Below are 16240 nucleotides of genomic sequence, written 5' to 3' on the forward strand. Positions count from 1 at the left end.
TATCCTGTTCGCCTTGTTTGATGAGAGGGGTAGCAGTGCTTGGAATTCAAATAAAAAAGTGGCGGTGTCTTAAACTCTGCTAGGTACAAAGGAAGAGCAAATTTTTCCTGAGATTGCGATGCAGAGTATGTTAGAATCATTTTTCCACCATCAAAGAGACAACATCTTAATTTTAGACACCTGCCATTACATTTATTTGCATTTATGTTACATAATTAGCCTTTCTTTGTGTTTTGTTTTAGCATCAGTATTCTGAGTACTAGTGTTATTTTGTAGGCTGTTTCTTATTCTAAGCCAAGCTATTTGTCATATAACCCAAAATGTGTGTCCAAATTATCTTATTTTTTTAAATTTTAGAGACGTAACGAAAATTTTAATTATTGCGGAATGAACGTGGCACTTATCGTACAATATGAAATGTTATTTGAACTCGTTTGTCGTCTTATTCAAACACAGCATGAAAAAGGAGATAACGAAAAATGAAAGTTGAGTAAATCTACGTAAAGTTCGTTTAGTAACTTTACGCTAGTTTTATAATGTTCGTTAAGTCGCTTAAAGGTAGATTTACGTAGTCGGACGTAAAGCTCTCGTGAAGGTATCGTAAAGCTGAAGAGGCAGATTTACGTTCAACGTAAAGTTGCGTAAAGCTAAGCTTTACTAGACTGAAATAAGAGTTGTTGTGAAGCTAGCAACTATTTGCCTAGACATATTAATGCTGTTTTAGATTTTTCCTAAAGGTTGTGATAAACCATATATTTCACAAAACACGTAAAGCTTTCGTTAATAAAGCGCAAGTGGCGTAATTCCTATTAACATGGGTTGTCTCGTAGCCCGTCGCAATCAGTTGCTTTTTATGCGTTATCTGATCTAAGAAGTGGGAAAAAGAAGAAGCCAAGCAAGGCATACAGTTGCATGAACTGACTGTTAACTTCTGTGGTACTGTTCGTATTTCATTAGCAAAAACCCAAGCCAATGTCCCACATTAGACTGCCGAAAAGAAGAGAAATGTCATTGCGTTAAAAGCAAATAAAAAAGATAGAACAAGGGATAGGGACAGGGCTAAATCTGCACTGAGGCATTCCTCGTGATCCTCAAAACTATCGTGGGATTCCAAGCAGTGTACTTCAGAAGCTCTCTCGACGTCGCTAGCGCGATTGTTACTTTTAGAGGCAATTTCCGTTCTCTCTGCAATTTTTTTGAGATGTCTCCATCGTGTACCTCGACTGACAAAGTCATCAGAGTGACTACAGTAATAACTCCCTTCCCCCATTTTCAGGAAAGATATTGAGCATTAAAGAAACGACGAGAACTGACGAAAATTGCAGTGACATTTGCCGCTACATATCTGTCGACATATGTCGATACTTGACCGATACTTGACCAACACTTGACGGATACATGACCGATACTTGACCGATACTTGGCCGATATTTGGGAGCATATTTGGAGAAGGTCTCGCAATAAGGCCCTCGCCTTATTTACGCAGATAGATGAATAAACTTCTTCAAAATTCGCAGAACTTAGCTCTTTGCAAAGAAGCTTAGGGTCGTACTTAGCAAAATCTCTGCAAGTAATGATTCGCGGATTGAACTTAACATTGTTAGGCTATATATTCGAGCTGTTCTCATTTATATTCATTCGCGTCTTACGACCGTCCCTACGCCCTTAAAATTAAACACCTAGTGAATAGAGATTGTCAGTTTCCCTTTAAAGTAGTTTTTTTGCATATACGAACACAGTTTAGATTGTTTTCTAGGGTGGTTTTTCTTGCTTTATTTTTTTACATTTCCGAGTTCTCATTCCGTTGATGTTCCAAAGAACGTAGGTAAAAACGGTACCCGAATCGTTCAATATTTATTCGATTCATTTACTTTTGCTAGGTGGTTCCAGCTTAGTCTATGGTAGAAATAAATAATACTCCTGCTGATATAAAACCGTTGGAAGATTCCCACGCTTTCATTAAAACAGCAATAGATCAATGTTCATAGGATCGTCTCACGAAGCAAAAATGACCCCAATAACTGAACAGGTGCTCCGTGATATTGAATAGCGGTAACTTACGAAATATTAATGGCAATTTTGACAAAGACTGGCAGAAAAACAGGTGAGAGCCCAAGTCGATTCCCTGTTAACCTCACTTGTTTGATGAGAGGTGTAGCAATGTTTGTAATTGAAATGAAAAAAAAAACAAAAACAAAAAAACACAGTGTCTCAATCTCTGAAGTGGCTACAAAGGAAGATCAAACTTTGCCTGCAATGGCGATGCAGAGTATGTTAGAGTCATTTTTCCACCATCAAAGAAGCAATATCTTAATTTTAGATACCTGCCATTTTTATATTTATTCGCATATCCTATACATAATAAGTAACAGTATCACCACTTTATCCACAGCCGATCCTCTAAGAATAAATGTATTTGTACCTTAGATATTCATACGATAATTGATAATAGCGCTGAGATTTGAATTTTAAAGTTTTTCCATTAATGGACGAAGTACTCGAAGCTGATTATGACTTCCGCATACCTCGTCGTAACCTCGGTGAAAACAAGCGATAGAAATCGTTTTAGGCACCGTTCACACCTGATATATCAAACTACACAATTGACAGCGAATTTAAAACGAAAATTTTTAATATTTAAAAAAAGAAAATGTCCTTTGCAATAGCTGACGGAACAAGGAATAAAAGTAAACTCCCAAAAAACGAGTGGTTTACAATCATAAGCTAATTATCAGATTTCATACTGATGTCGAAATATATGTTATATTAGATTAGAAGTTAACTCACGCTTTCCTCTCTTAAACTTCTCTGCACGTAGAAACTTAATTTAATAGCAAAAAAGTGTTTATTTAAGAAAAGCGACTGTGCAGCGAGGGAGTTCAAAATACATGCACTTCATTTCAAGTAAGTGTGCCAAACCGGCTCAGTTACAAACTCATATCAGTTGTTGACAAAATGCCAGGTTATGCAACGCAGAATACCTGATTAACTTAATGGCGTAAACGAAAACATAAAAAATAACTGTTTATCACCGATTTGGTAAAGCTAGCCATATTTCCGATTTTCAATGTCATTCTTGTCTTTGAAGCTGCTACTGTTTTTTTTTTGTTTTCTATCTCTAGTGTATAGTGTTCTCACTGCTCTTACATGTTGCAATTGATATCATGAGCCCGTAACCTAAAAACACCATCATTCCATTAATTCACAGTAGCAGGCAAAACCACAGTGTCCCTTTTTGTTTGTTTGTTCGTTTGTTCTTTTGCTGGTGTTTTTTTCTTTTTGTCACTCTCCATGTTTTATAATTATTATTATTATTATTATTATTAGTAGTAGTAGTAGTAGTAGTAGTAGTTGTAGTAGTAGTAGTAGTAGTAGTAGTAGTAGTAGTAGTAGTAGTAGTATCATTATTATTATTATTATTGATTTCTTCCTGTTTGTTAGATTTTTCTTTTCAACCATTTATGCATTGGGCTGTAGTGTCGACTGTTGAGGTTATTTACATTTTACTCCTCTTGAATTCCTTTTTCTTGCTACTGCACAAATACATATCCCATAGCCTTAGTGTTTCTATTTCCGCGATTTCCGTTATGTCTGACAACGTTGCCGCAAGTGTTGTCTTCCTGAGGATATCCTCCAGTACCGAACCCAATTCTGGAATCACAACTTCTGCACTCATCTTCTTTGTTACCAAGTATTCCGATTCTTGCTCTAGAATGATGACTTCTTTCAGACACAGTATTAAAGCCTTCCCTGTTACATTGGGGCTGCAGGGAGCCCCTTGAACCAATAAGTGCCTTCCAAGTGTCTCGACCCAGTGACGTGTTGCGATATTTCCCATCAGCGATCAGTGAGTGCAGAGAGTCGGCCTGCTTGTTGATGGCAATGAAGTTGGTGTGGTTGCCAATTTTCATACCAAGGCATATCTTAGAGAAAGGCGTGTTCCAGTAAGTCGGTAGCTTAGTTTCTTTGTTGTCAAACCCAGTTTGTCCGTTGGGAGAGTTGTATTCGTTCTTATCAGTCCAATGATGTGAGTCATAATGAAAGGTATTCTGAAAAAGAATAATTGCATGGGCAAATAAATAAATAAATGAATTCATAAAGGAATAAGTAAATAAACTTACAAATATTCTAATCAAATAGAACAGACATACTTGATCCATAAGCTGTATGCTGTTTACTTCTGACTTTGGATGGTATCGGGAATTGATTTATATGATGAAAAGGCTGTTGTACGTAATAACCAACAAGACGTTATGTAAGACAGTAACAGGCATTAAAAAATAAGAAAATGAAACCTTGTTGCCATCGATTTTCATGACCGGCGTCCATCCCCCATCACCGCATCCACTGATCTCTTTGTGACAACGAACGGTCACTGGTTTTGAATCGATGTTTAATGTCACCAGATTACTCATGGTTGACCTGCAAAGAGTGATTGATTACTCTGAAAGTACTCCTCGCTCATTACCTCTCAAAGTAAAAGATTTAAACACTAAACTAAACCCAAGAAAGGCCGTTTCTCGAAATCCCGTGTACTAATTACGCACAGTCATGAATTTTAAAGTTCTGCCAAAATAGACGAAACTCTTGATTCTGATTATGGAAAATTTAATTCTTCACAGCTCTTGAAAACGAGGGTGACAAAAAATAAAACAATCTTTCTCGGCAACTTTCTTACCTGTAATATCAAACTACACTAGTGACAGGGGATTGATAAGGAAAAAATAATCTTGTTTGATTAACATACCCTCTGCAAAACTTGACGAAAAAGGATAACAAAACAAAAAAAACAGTTGTTCAAAATTAGAAACTGGTATTAAAAGTAACAATCACTACTGACAACGATGGAGTGCGGTCTGGATAATTCTCTCTCCGCCGAAATTCTTGCAGAGCAGGAGGTAAATCCGGACTTTCAGCCCTTTTTGATAGAGAAACTTGACTATAATCCGAAGAAGTCTACTTTTACGTGGTCATGATCATTTGAGGAGCTTCAGTCTTTCAGTTTTAAATATTTGATTATCGTCTCGGCTGCGTGCTCGATTACCAGGAACGAGAGAGCACAGAAGATTAAGACGAGCTCTTTGGTTCTGAACTATATAAGACTAGTACACTTCAAGTCCAGGGATCTGATGACCAAAATGTAAAGACTCAACTGCAGTCTATTTTAAAGGCTACTAAAGCTAACAATAGGGAACTTAAGATACCCTGGACGCAGCCTAGGACGACGTCAACCGGAAGTAAATTCGTAAGGTCTCAATTTTAATTTGCATAAATGTCACGCCACTTGACGGCCACCACCTCAGTTGAGGCGGTGACGAAGTTTATTTTGGCGGCCTCTCAGAAAGATGAGTCATTTTTCCGAATTCTTCCCTTAAATTAACAAGTTCTGCATAAAATTTTCAAACATTACTATAAAAGAGATAGTTTCCTAAACTGTCTGGTTCATTTTTGTTTTCATAATTCAGATTTACCAAGCATATAGAGGGTTTTTGTGTGAGCGTCAAGTCTTCAGAAAGGAATTCCAAAAGCAGGTAAATATGGGTAATTTCCTCAGACAGTAGTGCTTTATTTTTCAATTTAACCTTCATTTTTATCGTGTAAAATTAATCAGTGGCAATTTAGGACCGCTTTAGAAAATGATTTTGCGTTATATATATTATTTTGCGCCATCTTTCTTCGAGGTCAAATCTTTCGTACTCTTCATACGGTAATTCTAAGTTTTTTGAAAAGCTGCAGTCATAGAGGAGCACGAATTCTTCTTCGGAAATGATGTCGGCCAAATAAGAGCCTGTTAAAAGCTCTCGGGTCTTCTTAAACGATGTTATAGCAGCAAAACCGCCTGATTCCAGCAGTTATTCTCTGACTGAATGTGTTTGTTGTTACGTGTTTCGGCGACCGCTTCCACCACTCAAATCTTAAGGCTCGTATTTCCCGCCCAAAGGTGGCGGTCACGACTCATGCCCTCTCGGACGTGACCGCGTTCTTTAAGGCAGCCGCGTCCAGTATCTTAAGGTCCCTAATGTGTCTAATGGCGAGGCGGGCGACTTCACTGCTAATGACGAAGAACCTCCAATTTCCTGCCCGGATTCTAAACGGAGCGAAGGTTCTGTTCGGGAAATATCACCCGGCGATCAAGAGGTCTCGGCACCTGATTTTAAAAGAGAAACTGGCAAAATATGGTCGCAGATTACAATGGTCCATGAAAAAATTGGCTCCATCGAGAAACCACGAGAAGCTGATTTAAATAATGTCTAGCTCATCAACACCCTCCAACAAAGAAATCAAAATCTCTGCAATGAAAGAGCGACTATTTGACCTGCAAAGAGTGATTGATTACTCTGAAAATACTCGTCGCTCATTACCGTTTAAAAGTAACAGATTAAAACACTAACCTAAACCCTAGAAAGGCCGTTTCTCAAAAACCCGTTGAGTAATTACGTAGAGTCATGAAATTGAAAGTTCTTCCAAAATAGATGAAGCTGTTGAATCTGATTATGAAATAATTAATTCTGCACAGCTCGTGAAAACGTAGGTGACAACAGAATAAAACAATTTTTTCCGCACCTTTCTTACCTGAAATATTTAACTACACTGGCGAGAGGGGATTTATATAATTTGATTGTCCAAGGGAACTGCTATATCCCTGTTTTCATTTATATATATTTTTTGTGTGTGTTGTTTGTGTCTTTAAATAACTGCAGAGACAGCTGTAAGTTACGCCATCAACTTGAATACAAATGTTAGTATAGTGAATGGCTTATTTTTTTTTTAATTAGGCCATCTAATAGCAATTAGATAAGAATACACTGCCCTTTCGCTTTCCAAAAAAGGACAAGGCAACATAATACTTATCATTGAGATTATCTCATCTCTGAATAATCATCTCATTTTCAAACTTTACCTTGCAAAAAAGTATTTAAGCTCAATTTGTTTTTCTGCCCTTGTGTCCCCATATTTTTATATTTTTATTTTTTTCGAACCTTTGGGTGAGCATTCGCGGTTAACACTTTGTCACCAATATGTTTTGATATCATTATTCTCATTCATATTTGTATTTATGTTCGGCTCTTTTATTATGTTCATACTTTTACGATTAAGTCTATTTTCCTCTCTTTTCCTTTGACTTACATGTTCTTTTCATAAGCCTCCTTGCAACTCAAAGCTGCAAGAAGAAAAGTATGGAAACAGATTGAAAAGTTTCCGATGATTATAATCTACTTTTTTATGATTTAGAGCTGTAAACATGGCAAATGAACCATTTTGGTAGTTTGAATAATAGACTGCATGACAGATGCAGCTTCAGTCCCATATGGATGTAGGGCAATCCCTTGTTATCAGTGTGGGAAGCGTGTTGCAATTCCTCTGTTTGTTTCCTTCATGTTATACTGCTCTTTAAAATAAATTTCTCTGATGCCTATGATGAACTAACTTCCCATCAGCAATTAAGGACTTGTCATTATTTTTCGCCGGGATAAGAGAGGGGGCAGGGGCGGGGGCGGGGGCGGGGGCGGGGGCGGGGCTGGAAGATTTTGGTCTGTCATGATAGTATTCACCTGATCCTCCCATCAGGCTCTATTATATTCTCTTGACACCCCTGGAGAAACGAGCAAAAATTTTGGGAAATCTTTATAAAAGTAGCACTGCTAAAATATTTAGACTTCGTTTGTGTTCAGTTTTTTAAAAACATATTTTTCAAATACGAGCATAACTTTGAGCATAATTTGGAAAAAAAATGGGCCACGCTAATACCATAATACCCTACTTCTTCGGAAAATATCCAACCCTGTTTGTAACGACTGATCCCCTTCCGTTGCCCCTGAAAAGCATGTGATGCCTGTAAAATCCTCCACCACCTTACCCGCTGGTATATGGCAATCCTCCCCATAATATCCAGGGCTACAAATGCATTGGTAAGATCCCTTGCTATTTTTGCACTCGTGAGTGGGCTTACAATTGTGTGTAGCCTCACTGCACTCGTCAATATCTGAAAATGAATTTAGAGCTTCAACACAGTGTGAAGATCAGTTTGTTTATTGCAAGTTCTGTGGACTCGTGCCAAAGTATCCATTACACAGTGTATATCATGCAAATATACATCTGTTGTTTAGCTAAGCAGCCAAGCAGTTTTATTTACATCTACAATGAGTGGCAAAGGTGGTTGACATCCCTTCCCTTAGTAAGTGGTCCATAAACCTCTACTCAACATGTCAAACAGATATTTGTAACTCTTGACGAAAACATTTCCGGAAAGTTCCCAATCTTCCCCCAAACAGGGTGTCCAGGTAGTGACCATTTTTATAACTTTTACAACACCAACACCACCAACTACAATAGAAAGCAACATTAAAAAGGGAGAAAGAGAGAGAGGGTGGGGGAGGGGAAAAATGGGAGTTATGAAAAAAATTAAAAAAGGAACAGGGCGTGCCAAATTCAGAATTAGCAAGGTCATCAATCTTCCTGACATCTAGGTCTATACGCTCATGTATGAATCAACCCTTGGCAATAGCTGACGGGAAAGGAAGAAAAGTAATCTATCAAAAAAGGACTTGTTCACAATCAAAAACTACTAATTAAAATAACTAGTCTTTTCCTTCTATAAGCTAATTATCAGATTTAAACTACATTTTGCCTAAAGTTAATGTTAACCTTTGCATTCTCGCCCATTTCCAATTAATGTATGTTCACCTGTACAGTTATTAAACCCTTGTATAGTATTGTTGCAAAAGGCATCAAGACTACTCGTGCATATCCCTTCAACACACTCAATTATGTTAATACCGGCTAGAAAAGATGGTGTAACGGACACAAACACCTCTCAAGGAGTCATTACCTTTATAACCCTATATAGAGTTGAGGAATGAAGGGTACCATGAAATGACAAAGGCGTTTCTTGATTACCTGTTTCGCACCTCTCACCCTTGAATCCAACTAGGCACAGACAGTGATATCCTTTGTCAGTGAAACCACTTTGACAAGTGGCGCTGTTCTTGCACGGATTCTCAGCACATTTATTCTTCAAAAGGGGAAATAGAAAGCAATGATTTTAAATATGACACAATTGACCTCTTCACAGCCTACAAAGCCGAGTTTATCTCAAGGTGGCACTTCACTTTTTTTGCGATATAAATTTTTTGACACTTTTGACGGTTTTTTAGCGTTTCCAAAGACCGCGTTTCTTTATACAGCTAAACCATGGTTGACAAGCGAAATAACAAGAGGAAGTATATATAATTAGACATAGAAATAAATTATTTAAGGAGAGTATAGGTGAATGGCATGAATGCAGAAATAAAAGAACACTATATTGGAAAAACAACTCTACTCGGCTAGGTTCACAGGCTTGTCCTGAGTCTAAAAGCAGGAAAACTATCAAATTAAGGGCTAAAAAAAACTATAATTTTTCGTATCTAATATCTTTTACTTTACTTGTCATGAATTATTGTTTAATCGTGACCATTGCATGTAGCTATCTAACGACATGAAAAGCACTTTCCTTACCACAATGTAAAAGTGATGTGAACTTTTATTCTTTCGGAATTCCTCGGGGACGCTGTATTTATCAGATGACAGAAGCTCGCACCATAATCTTATCCCCAGGGCCAGATTCACAGAAAGACAAGAAGGATTTTGAAGGCATTTAAAAGTACACTCAATGTCGTCGTAAACCGAGAATATTCCAGCCCGAGGCACATTCAAATAATGAGACTCGTCAACAGAAAACAAACCACTTCTTATGTCCGTGGCCTGGTGCGTCCGAGTGTCAGTTCCTGCTGGTCGAGTGAACAACACACCATTCCAATTGTGAATTTAAAGGAATATATAAATAGAAGCCCTTTTACAAATTATCTATTTCTTCATTACATTTGCAGTTCATTGAGTGCGACCATATTCTGAATCACATATTTTCCCTTATAATGCTAAGGATCGATAACATGATTTATCATATGCATATAAATGGATTAATGCTAACCTTGCGATGTTGCATCAGTAGGGGCTATTACAAGATAATTTGGTTTTTATCAACAGAGTTGATAATGTAAATTGGCCACCATAAAGCTGCCGCTTCGAACGTTGGCCCTTTGCATATTTTTCCTCAAATTTCCCAGCGTCTGCTGCCATTGCTTCCCGAATAATGCCTTTCTTTTGCGCAGGGAATAGGGAAAATAATTTTTATTTCAATAGTTGGGAAGCAACATTTATGCGAAGTAGACTTTTCAGACTATTAGGAAGCGCAATTTCTTACACACATCTGCTTTCAGTGTAAACATTTCAATTTTTTCGTAGATAGTGTAAAAATAATATCTCTAATAATTCCCCCTACCTTCTCTAATGCGAACTGTGCATATTTTTACTCTTTAGAGGGTTAGGGTGCTAACATATTAAACAGGTCATTGGAATTTGGAAGGCTATGTCTCGTGCGTTGTCTTATTATCCTTTAAGGGTCCTCTGATGAGTTTCCTGGCCGACATAAATCGCTATACGTCATTTAGTTTGGGATCATTTCACACAGTTGTCAGACCATTCATTTAGGCATGATAAAATAGTGGTTCGCTATCTACAGGCAATTATTTTCCTGTAACCAATGTCCACCTGTCTTGGCTGTCTATCATTGACTGCTTTATTATCGCTTAGGGACTCTGTCCTCACTGCGTAGGTTAAATATGAATTTCCTTTTTCACTCCTAACCAAACGTGAGGTTAGATGTTTTCCGCCCATATTGAAATCCTTAACAGCGAGAGAAAAACCTGGATGCGCTCTTTGAGCATTTTACTTTTTCACGTCATCTTGGACATGTTGGAACGCACTCGGTGGGATAACAGGACCTACACTGCATAAAATCCAATACTATTTTAATATTATGGAAAGGTAAGTTCCTTGGAGTTGAAATCGAAGAAAATTCAGCTTCATGATTTTAAGCAGTTGTTGGGCAACCATTCTAGACTTAACGAGCTAACGGTAAATATTTTTTTTCTGGCAAACTGGGAAGTTTATCTGTGAGTTTTCTCAAAATGCGACCCATTTGCTGCAGCGTTTAACGCTTAAAAGGGTTTGCTATAGTTATTTCTAATACTGATCCTAATTTCTTTCAAAGATTTCAGGATTTTAATTGGACCTAACTAAGGAAAAATCCTTAAATAAAATTAAAATTCATGGGATGAATATCGATTGGGGAGTCTTGATGACCAAATAAAAAAACCAGGGAGTTTATCCGTGAGTTTTCTCAAAATGAAGCGTTTAATGCTTAAAAGCCTTTGCTGTAGTCATTTCTAACACTGATCTAAATATCACTCAGGATTTTCTTTGGACTTAAATAATGAGAAATCCTTAAAAAATGAAAACTAACGGGATGAATATCGATTGGGTAATCTTGGTAACAGAACCAAAAGCAGAGATGTCGTTTTTAAAGACAGCCTCTCCTTTCAAACCGAATTTAAAATAGTTTGGATGGATTCGTAGTGAAGTCGACCCAGGGATGGAAGTGACAGAAATTTGTGAGATCAATGCAGAGAGTTGGCTGCAAACATTCCATAGCCTCTACACGATCATAAAACCAACGTATTTCAAAGGCAACAGACTTAAAGATCTGGCATGATTAGTAAAAAACCAAAAACCAAACAAGCAGAAAATAAAGCCAGAGCCATAGCTTAAGTTGATATGCCAATAACAGGGAAAGCGCTTTTTTGTTAAGATGTAGCTGTTAAGATTCTTGCCAACACTAACCCTATGATCCGTCAGCCTTTAGTTTTACGACGCAAAGTTCCATCAAAAGAGCGCAGGTACAAACAGTATACATGGTCAAATCATTGAACACTTGTTCGATTCATTTACTTGTGTTCGACAGAAAATACCGAGAAAGCTTAGTTAATTATCCCTTTCACTGATATGTCACTTTTAACGGGTGAGTGATTCTTCCGGTATGATAGTTTGTATTAATCATGGTTTAATTAGTGTTTTAGCCGTTAGCGTAAGGACTATCACCATGCAAAGGGCTTCGATTGCAGTTTCTTCTGGATGACATGATACTTTTATCTATGTACTGTTTCACACGGGAGAAATTGGTCGGAAACGGCTTTGGTTCAAGGTAGGCAAGACATGTATAATGGAAAACCTGACCTTCATAGTTTACATAATGATCTATTTGACACATATTATCTGGTGCTCTGCCTAGTTCAATAAATGAATGCACATCGCGATCAGCGTTTCGTAAACATTGGTCTAAATTGCTCAATAGAGTTTTGTCAAATACAGAGTGTTTTTTTCTTTTGAAAATTTAGTGAATTCGATTCCTTGTAGGCATTTCTATGCCCTTTAAGTGAGATATCATGATACTAATATCATGAATATTACCTTTGGAGAATATTAAATATAACGTGAGATATGTGCATATTTGATTAACTCACTTTTAGATATCTGAATGGTTAATTTTCAAAAGCCTGGCGAGTTAGGCTTTAGTAATAATCTTCAGTACATATGAATAATATTGTGCACCATCATAGAACCAAACTATCTCAGAAGCAACGGACATAAACATCTAGCATAGTAAGTAAAAAAAACAAATGACAAACAAACACAAATTAAAGCCAGAGGCAACGCTTAAGTCAAAATGCTACAACAGGAAAAGCGTTACTGTTGTTAAGACGTTGATATGATTTTCGCCGATACTAACCTTGTGATCCGACAACCCTGAATTTCATGGAGCAAAGTTCCATCAAAAGAACGCAAATAAAAAACAGTGTACATTACCGCATCGTTCAACACTTATTTAATTCATTTACTTCAACTTAATACAATTAAAGCTTATTAAACCCTGACCTGCATAAATAATGATTTATTTTGACGCATATTATCAGGTGCTCTACCAAGTTTAATAAATGTATGCATATTGCGATCTGCGTTTCGTAAACATCGTTCTAAATTGCTCGGAGTATTTTTTTCTGTTGAAATAATTTGTGAATTCGATTTCTTTTAAGCATTTGTATGCTCCTCAATTGAGATATCATAATAATCCTTATGAATATTACCTCTGGAGAAGAGCAGATATGATGATTACTCGATAAAATTATTTTTTAATATCTGAACGGTTTATTCATATAAGCCTGGTGGGTTAGGTTCAGTCTACATTAGAAATATATGATACTCCTGCTGAGATGAAACAGTTGGATGATTCCCTTGTTTTCATTAAATCAACAATAGGTCACTGCTGATGTTCTCTCAGCGATGAACTAATTTAGAGTTTGAAATGTGACGGAGATTCTTTTCTTCTTTCTTTTTGTTTTGTTTTGTGTTTCTTGTTTTTCTTTTTCTTTTTCTTTTTTTTTTAAACAATCATTGTGAGGTTTCTTTAATTCTCTCTGCAGGCAATTCACCACGAAACAAAAGTGACCCAAATAACTTAAAGGTGCTCTGTGATATTGAACAACAGTAACTTACGAATATTAATGGAAATTGTGACAAAGAATGGCAAAATAACGAGTGAGAGCTCATAACAATTTCTTGTAAGACTCACTTGTCTGATGAGAGGTGTAGCAATGGTTGTAGCGAAGAAGCAAGCAATCGATAGGCACAAATTAAAAATCCCGCCTTCCAATCAAAAAGTCAGTCAGAATAGGATCGTCTTTAGCCGGGAAACGAAGACTTAAATATGATGGAAAATAAATAACATTGCAGAGTAGAATGTAACTGAAGGAATTCTACAATTATCGTTCATAATCTAGAGATATTTTTAACTTTCTCTGGGAACTGCTTCGTGTAGAGAAATCCACGAAAGAGACCGGTAAGTAACATTAATGCTTTTCTGGCTTTAATTAAAAAGCCGAATTGTCGTTCTTTAATACGTTTGTACCTTTCGTGGAGACAAATTTAAGCCGCGGTTTTAAAAGGGAAACTCTGAGGTCGATTTCCTGTCATCTCGTCCCAAACAGCTGCTTATGCTATTATCACACGCAAAGAAGGTGACGAACACAGAATCCATCTCTGAAGTTTTCAAAGTGCAGACAGATGTTTATTGATCAATAACCATTTTAAGCGCTTTTTCACCTGGAAATTATTGTAAGTCTGAATACATTTTCTAAGCCATAGAGAATAAATAATCTTTTCACTTTGTTATAATGCAGAAGAAAGTGTCAGGACTGTAATGTTACAGTGTTGTTAATTCCTTGCTACATGTCTGACCAGTCCAATAGAAACTATATTGAAACTAACCTTGCGATTTTGGGTATAACACAGCAGAGCTGCAATAAAGGAAGAAAGATAATCACAAAATACATGGCAAACGTAGCTGGAGAAATTCCCTGGTGTTGTACACGAGAAACCAAGCTTTTAAGCGTTTTTCGACCCGACGTATGATTAACGTAGTCTTCCATAAATAATGATTTTCACATAAGGATAATTTATCTACTGTCAATAAGCTACTCGTTAACTCTTTATTCCGTTCGCTGTAAAAACATGAATAACGATAACTTTTCAATCCACCTCTAGGAACCTAGGTTGGTGTCCAGTGTTGTGGGCGTGCTCTAAAACGGCGAAGGTCTGGGTACGGGCTAGTCGGATATCTCGGTCGTGCTACTTTATTCTGTCTTGCATTGGTCTGTCAACCGCTTTGGAATAAGGTTACATTTATTGATCGTGATCCTCACTGGTACACTCGCATTCGTACACGCTTAAAAATGGCATGGATTGATAGCCGGAAGTTCGTTAGATCGATGCAGACAGAGAGCTGCAAACATAAATTCCATAGCCCGAGCACCATCATAGAACCAAATTGTCTTAAAAGCAACAGATATAAACTTCTAGCATAACAAGCGAACGCCAAGGAGCAACCATGCACAAACTAAAGCCAGAGCCATAGCTAAGGTCAATATGCTAACAACAAGAAAAGCACTATACGTATGATGCACGATCCTCGCAGTAGAGAGCGCTATTTATGCAATACAAAAATCAGACCTAAAAAAAAAAAATCAGGCCTGTAAGGGATTCGAACCACTGACCTCTGCGATACTAGGGCAGCGCTCTACCAACTGAGCTAACAACCCAACTGGGAGCAGGCTGTTAAGTTGATTTGTAATAAAACCGTGATGATAAATCAGATACAATGAATATATGAGGCTCATATATTTAGAACTGCGGTATTAGATACGTATGATGCACGATCCTCGCAGTAGAGAGCGCTATTTATGCAATAGCGAAAGTCATGACTCATTTAAATTATGCTCAACTTTACAAGTAATTGAGGTCTAGTAGTGTCTTGTTTGTCATCGATACCCAATTTCTCATCAGCCAATAAAAGCTATTAAACCTGACTGTCAACAACTTTCATTGTTTTTTATTTCTTTTCTTATTTCTTTATTATTTATCTGTTTTCCGTTTTAACTTTTTTTTATCTCTCTCTCTCTTTTCTCCACCCAAATTTTGGATGAAACAGTTCGATTATTAAACTATTTACAGGATGTATTCATAGATATATTATATTTCTTTAGTTTTCCCTTACGTCGTGTTCGTGCTTAATTAAGTGCAATCATCAGAGGCCGTATCAAGAAAGCAAATATGATGGTTTCATTTTCCCTGCTAATTCAACCGATGGATTGTTTTTTTTTTTTTGGCAGTTTTCCTCAAGATTTTTCTACAATTCTCCGACTTCCTCCTTAGCTGTATTTGCGGAATGATATTTACAAACGTTTTCAAATAAGTTTCTCGCTTTAATAAAACTGATAATTTTATCCACGACAAGTGCTCGTAAATTGTCTGCCTCACAGGAAATTTTAGAAAGAACATCACCTATAACGCAATTTTGAATAAACCTTTTTTCGAATAAGATGCAGCTGCAATGAAATAACTAATTAACACCAGGTTTTGTATAATGATGGCAGTAGCGTCTCTTGCCCTCATAACCCTCAGTTTCTTCTTAAAGAGCGCAGGGCCCAAGATACATAGTATTGCAAAATGATTTTCAAGTACTACCCCCACTAACTCAGCGTCTTATTTCATTGAAAGCATCAATATACATTATTGCTTAATTATTACCCTAGAGAGCAAGTATCTTCGTCTTCGATGTGGATGTTTTTTTTCATATTGTTGTTATATTTTTTTTCAAGATGCGGCAAAGAAGTAATTAGTTTTCATCCTTTTCATAATATCAACTTATTGCAGTTGTCTCATAAGATGTCGATGACAGTGTCATAGTTGTCAGGCGCCTTCAGAGCTAGTTGACTAAGGGTATTACATTATACCTACGAGGTACCTG

The 16240-nt window shown here is 37.0% G+C and overlaps 1 protein-coding gene across 1 annotated transcript; it reads right to left on the reverse strand.

Annotated features, from left to right (window-relative positions):
* Nucleotides 1-2310: 2310 nt before the first annotated feature.
* Nucleotides 2311-7948, reverse strand: LOC148728758 (putative skeletal organic matrix protein 5). Its single transcript, XM_088724822.1, has 4 exons — nucleotides 7859-7948; nucleotides 7129-7162; nucleotides 4296-4422; nucleotides 2311-4049 (listed from the first exon to the last, which is right to left on the reverse strand). Coding segments are annotated over exons 2-4 (648 nt in total). The 5' UTR covers nucleotides 7131-7162; nucleotides 7859-7948; the 3' UTR covers nucleotides 2311-3530.
* Nucleotides 7949-16240: the final 8292 nt, after the last annotated feature.

This window comes from Stylophora pistillata, chromosome 6 (genome assembly GCF_964205215.1).
Source record: "Stylophora pistillata chromosome 6, jaStyPist1.2, whole genome shotgun sequence".
Lineage (NCBI taxonomy): Eukaryota > Metazoa > Cnidaria > Anthozoa > Scleractinia > Pocilloporidae > Stylophora > Stylophora pistillata.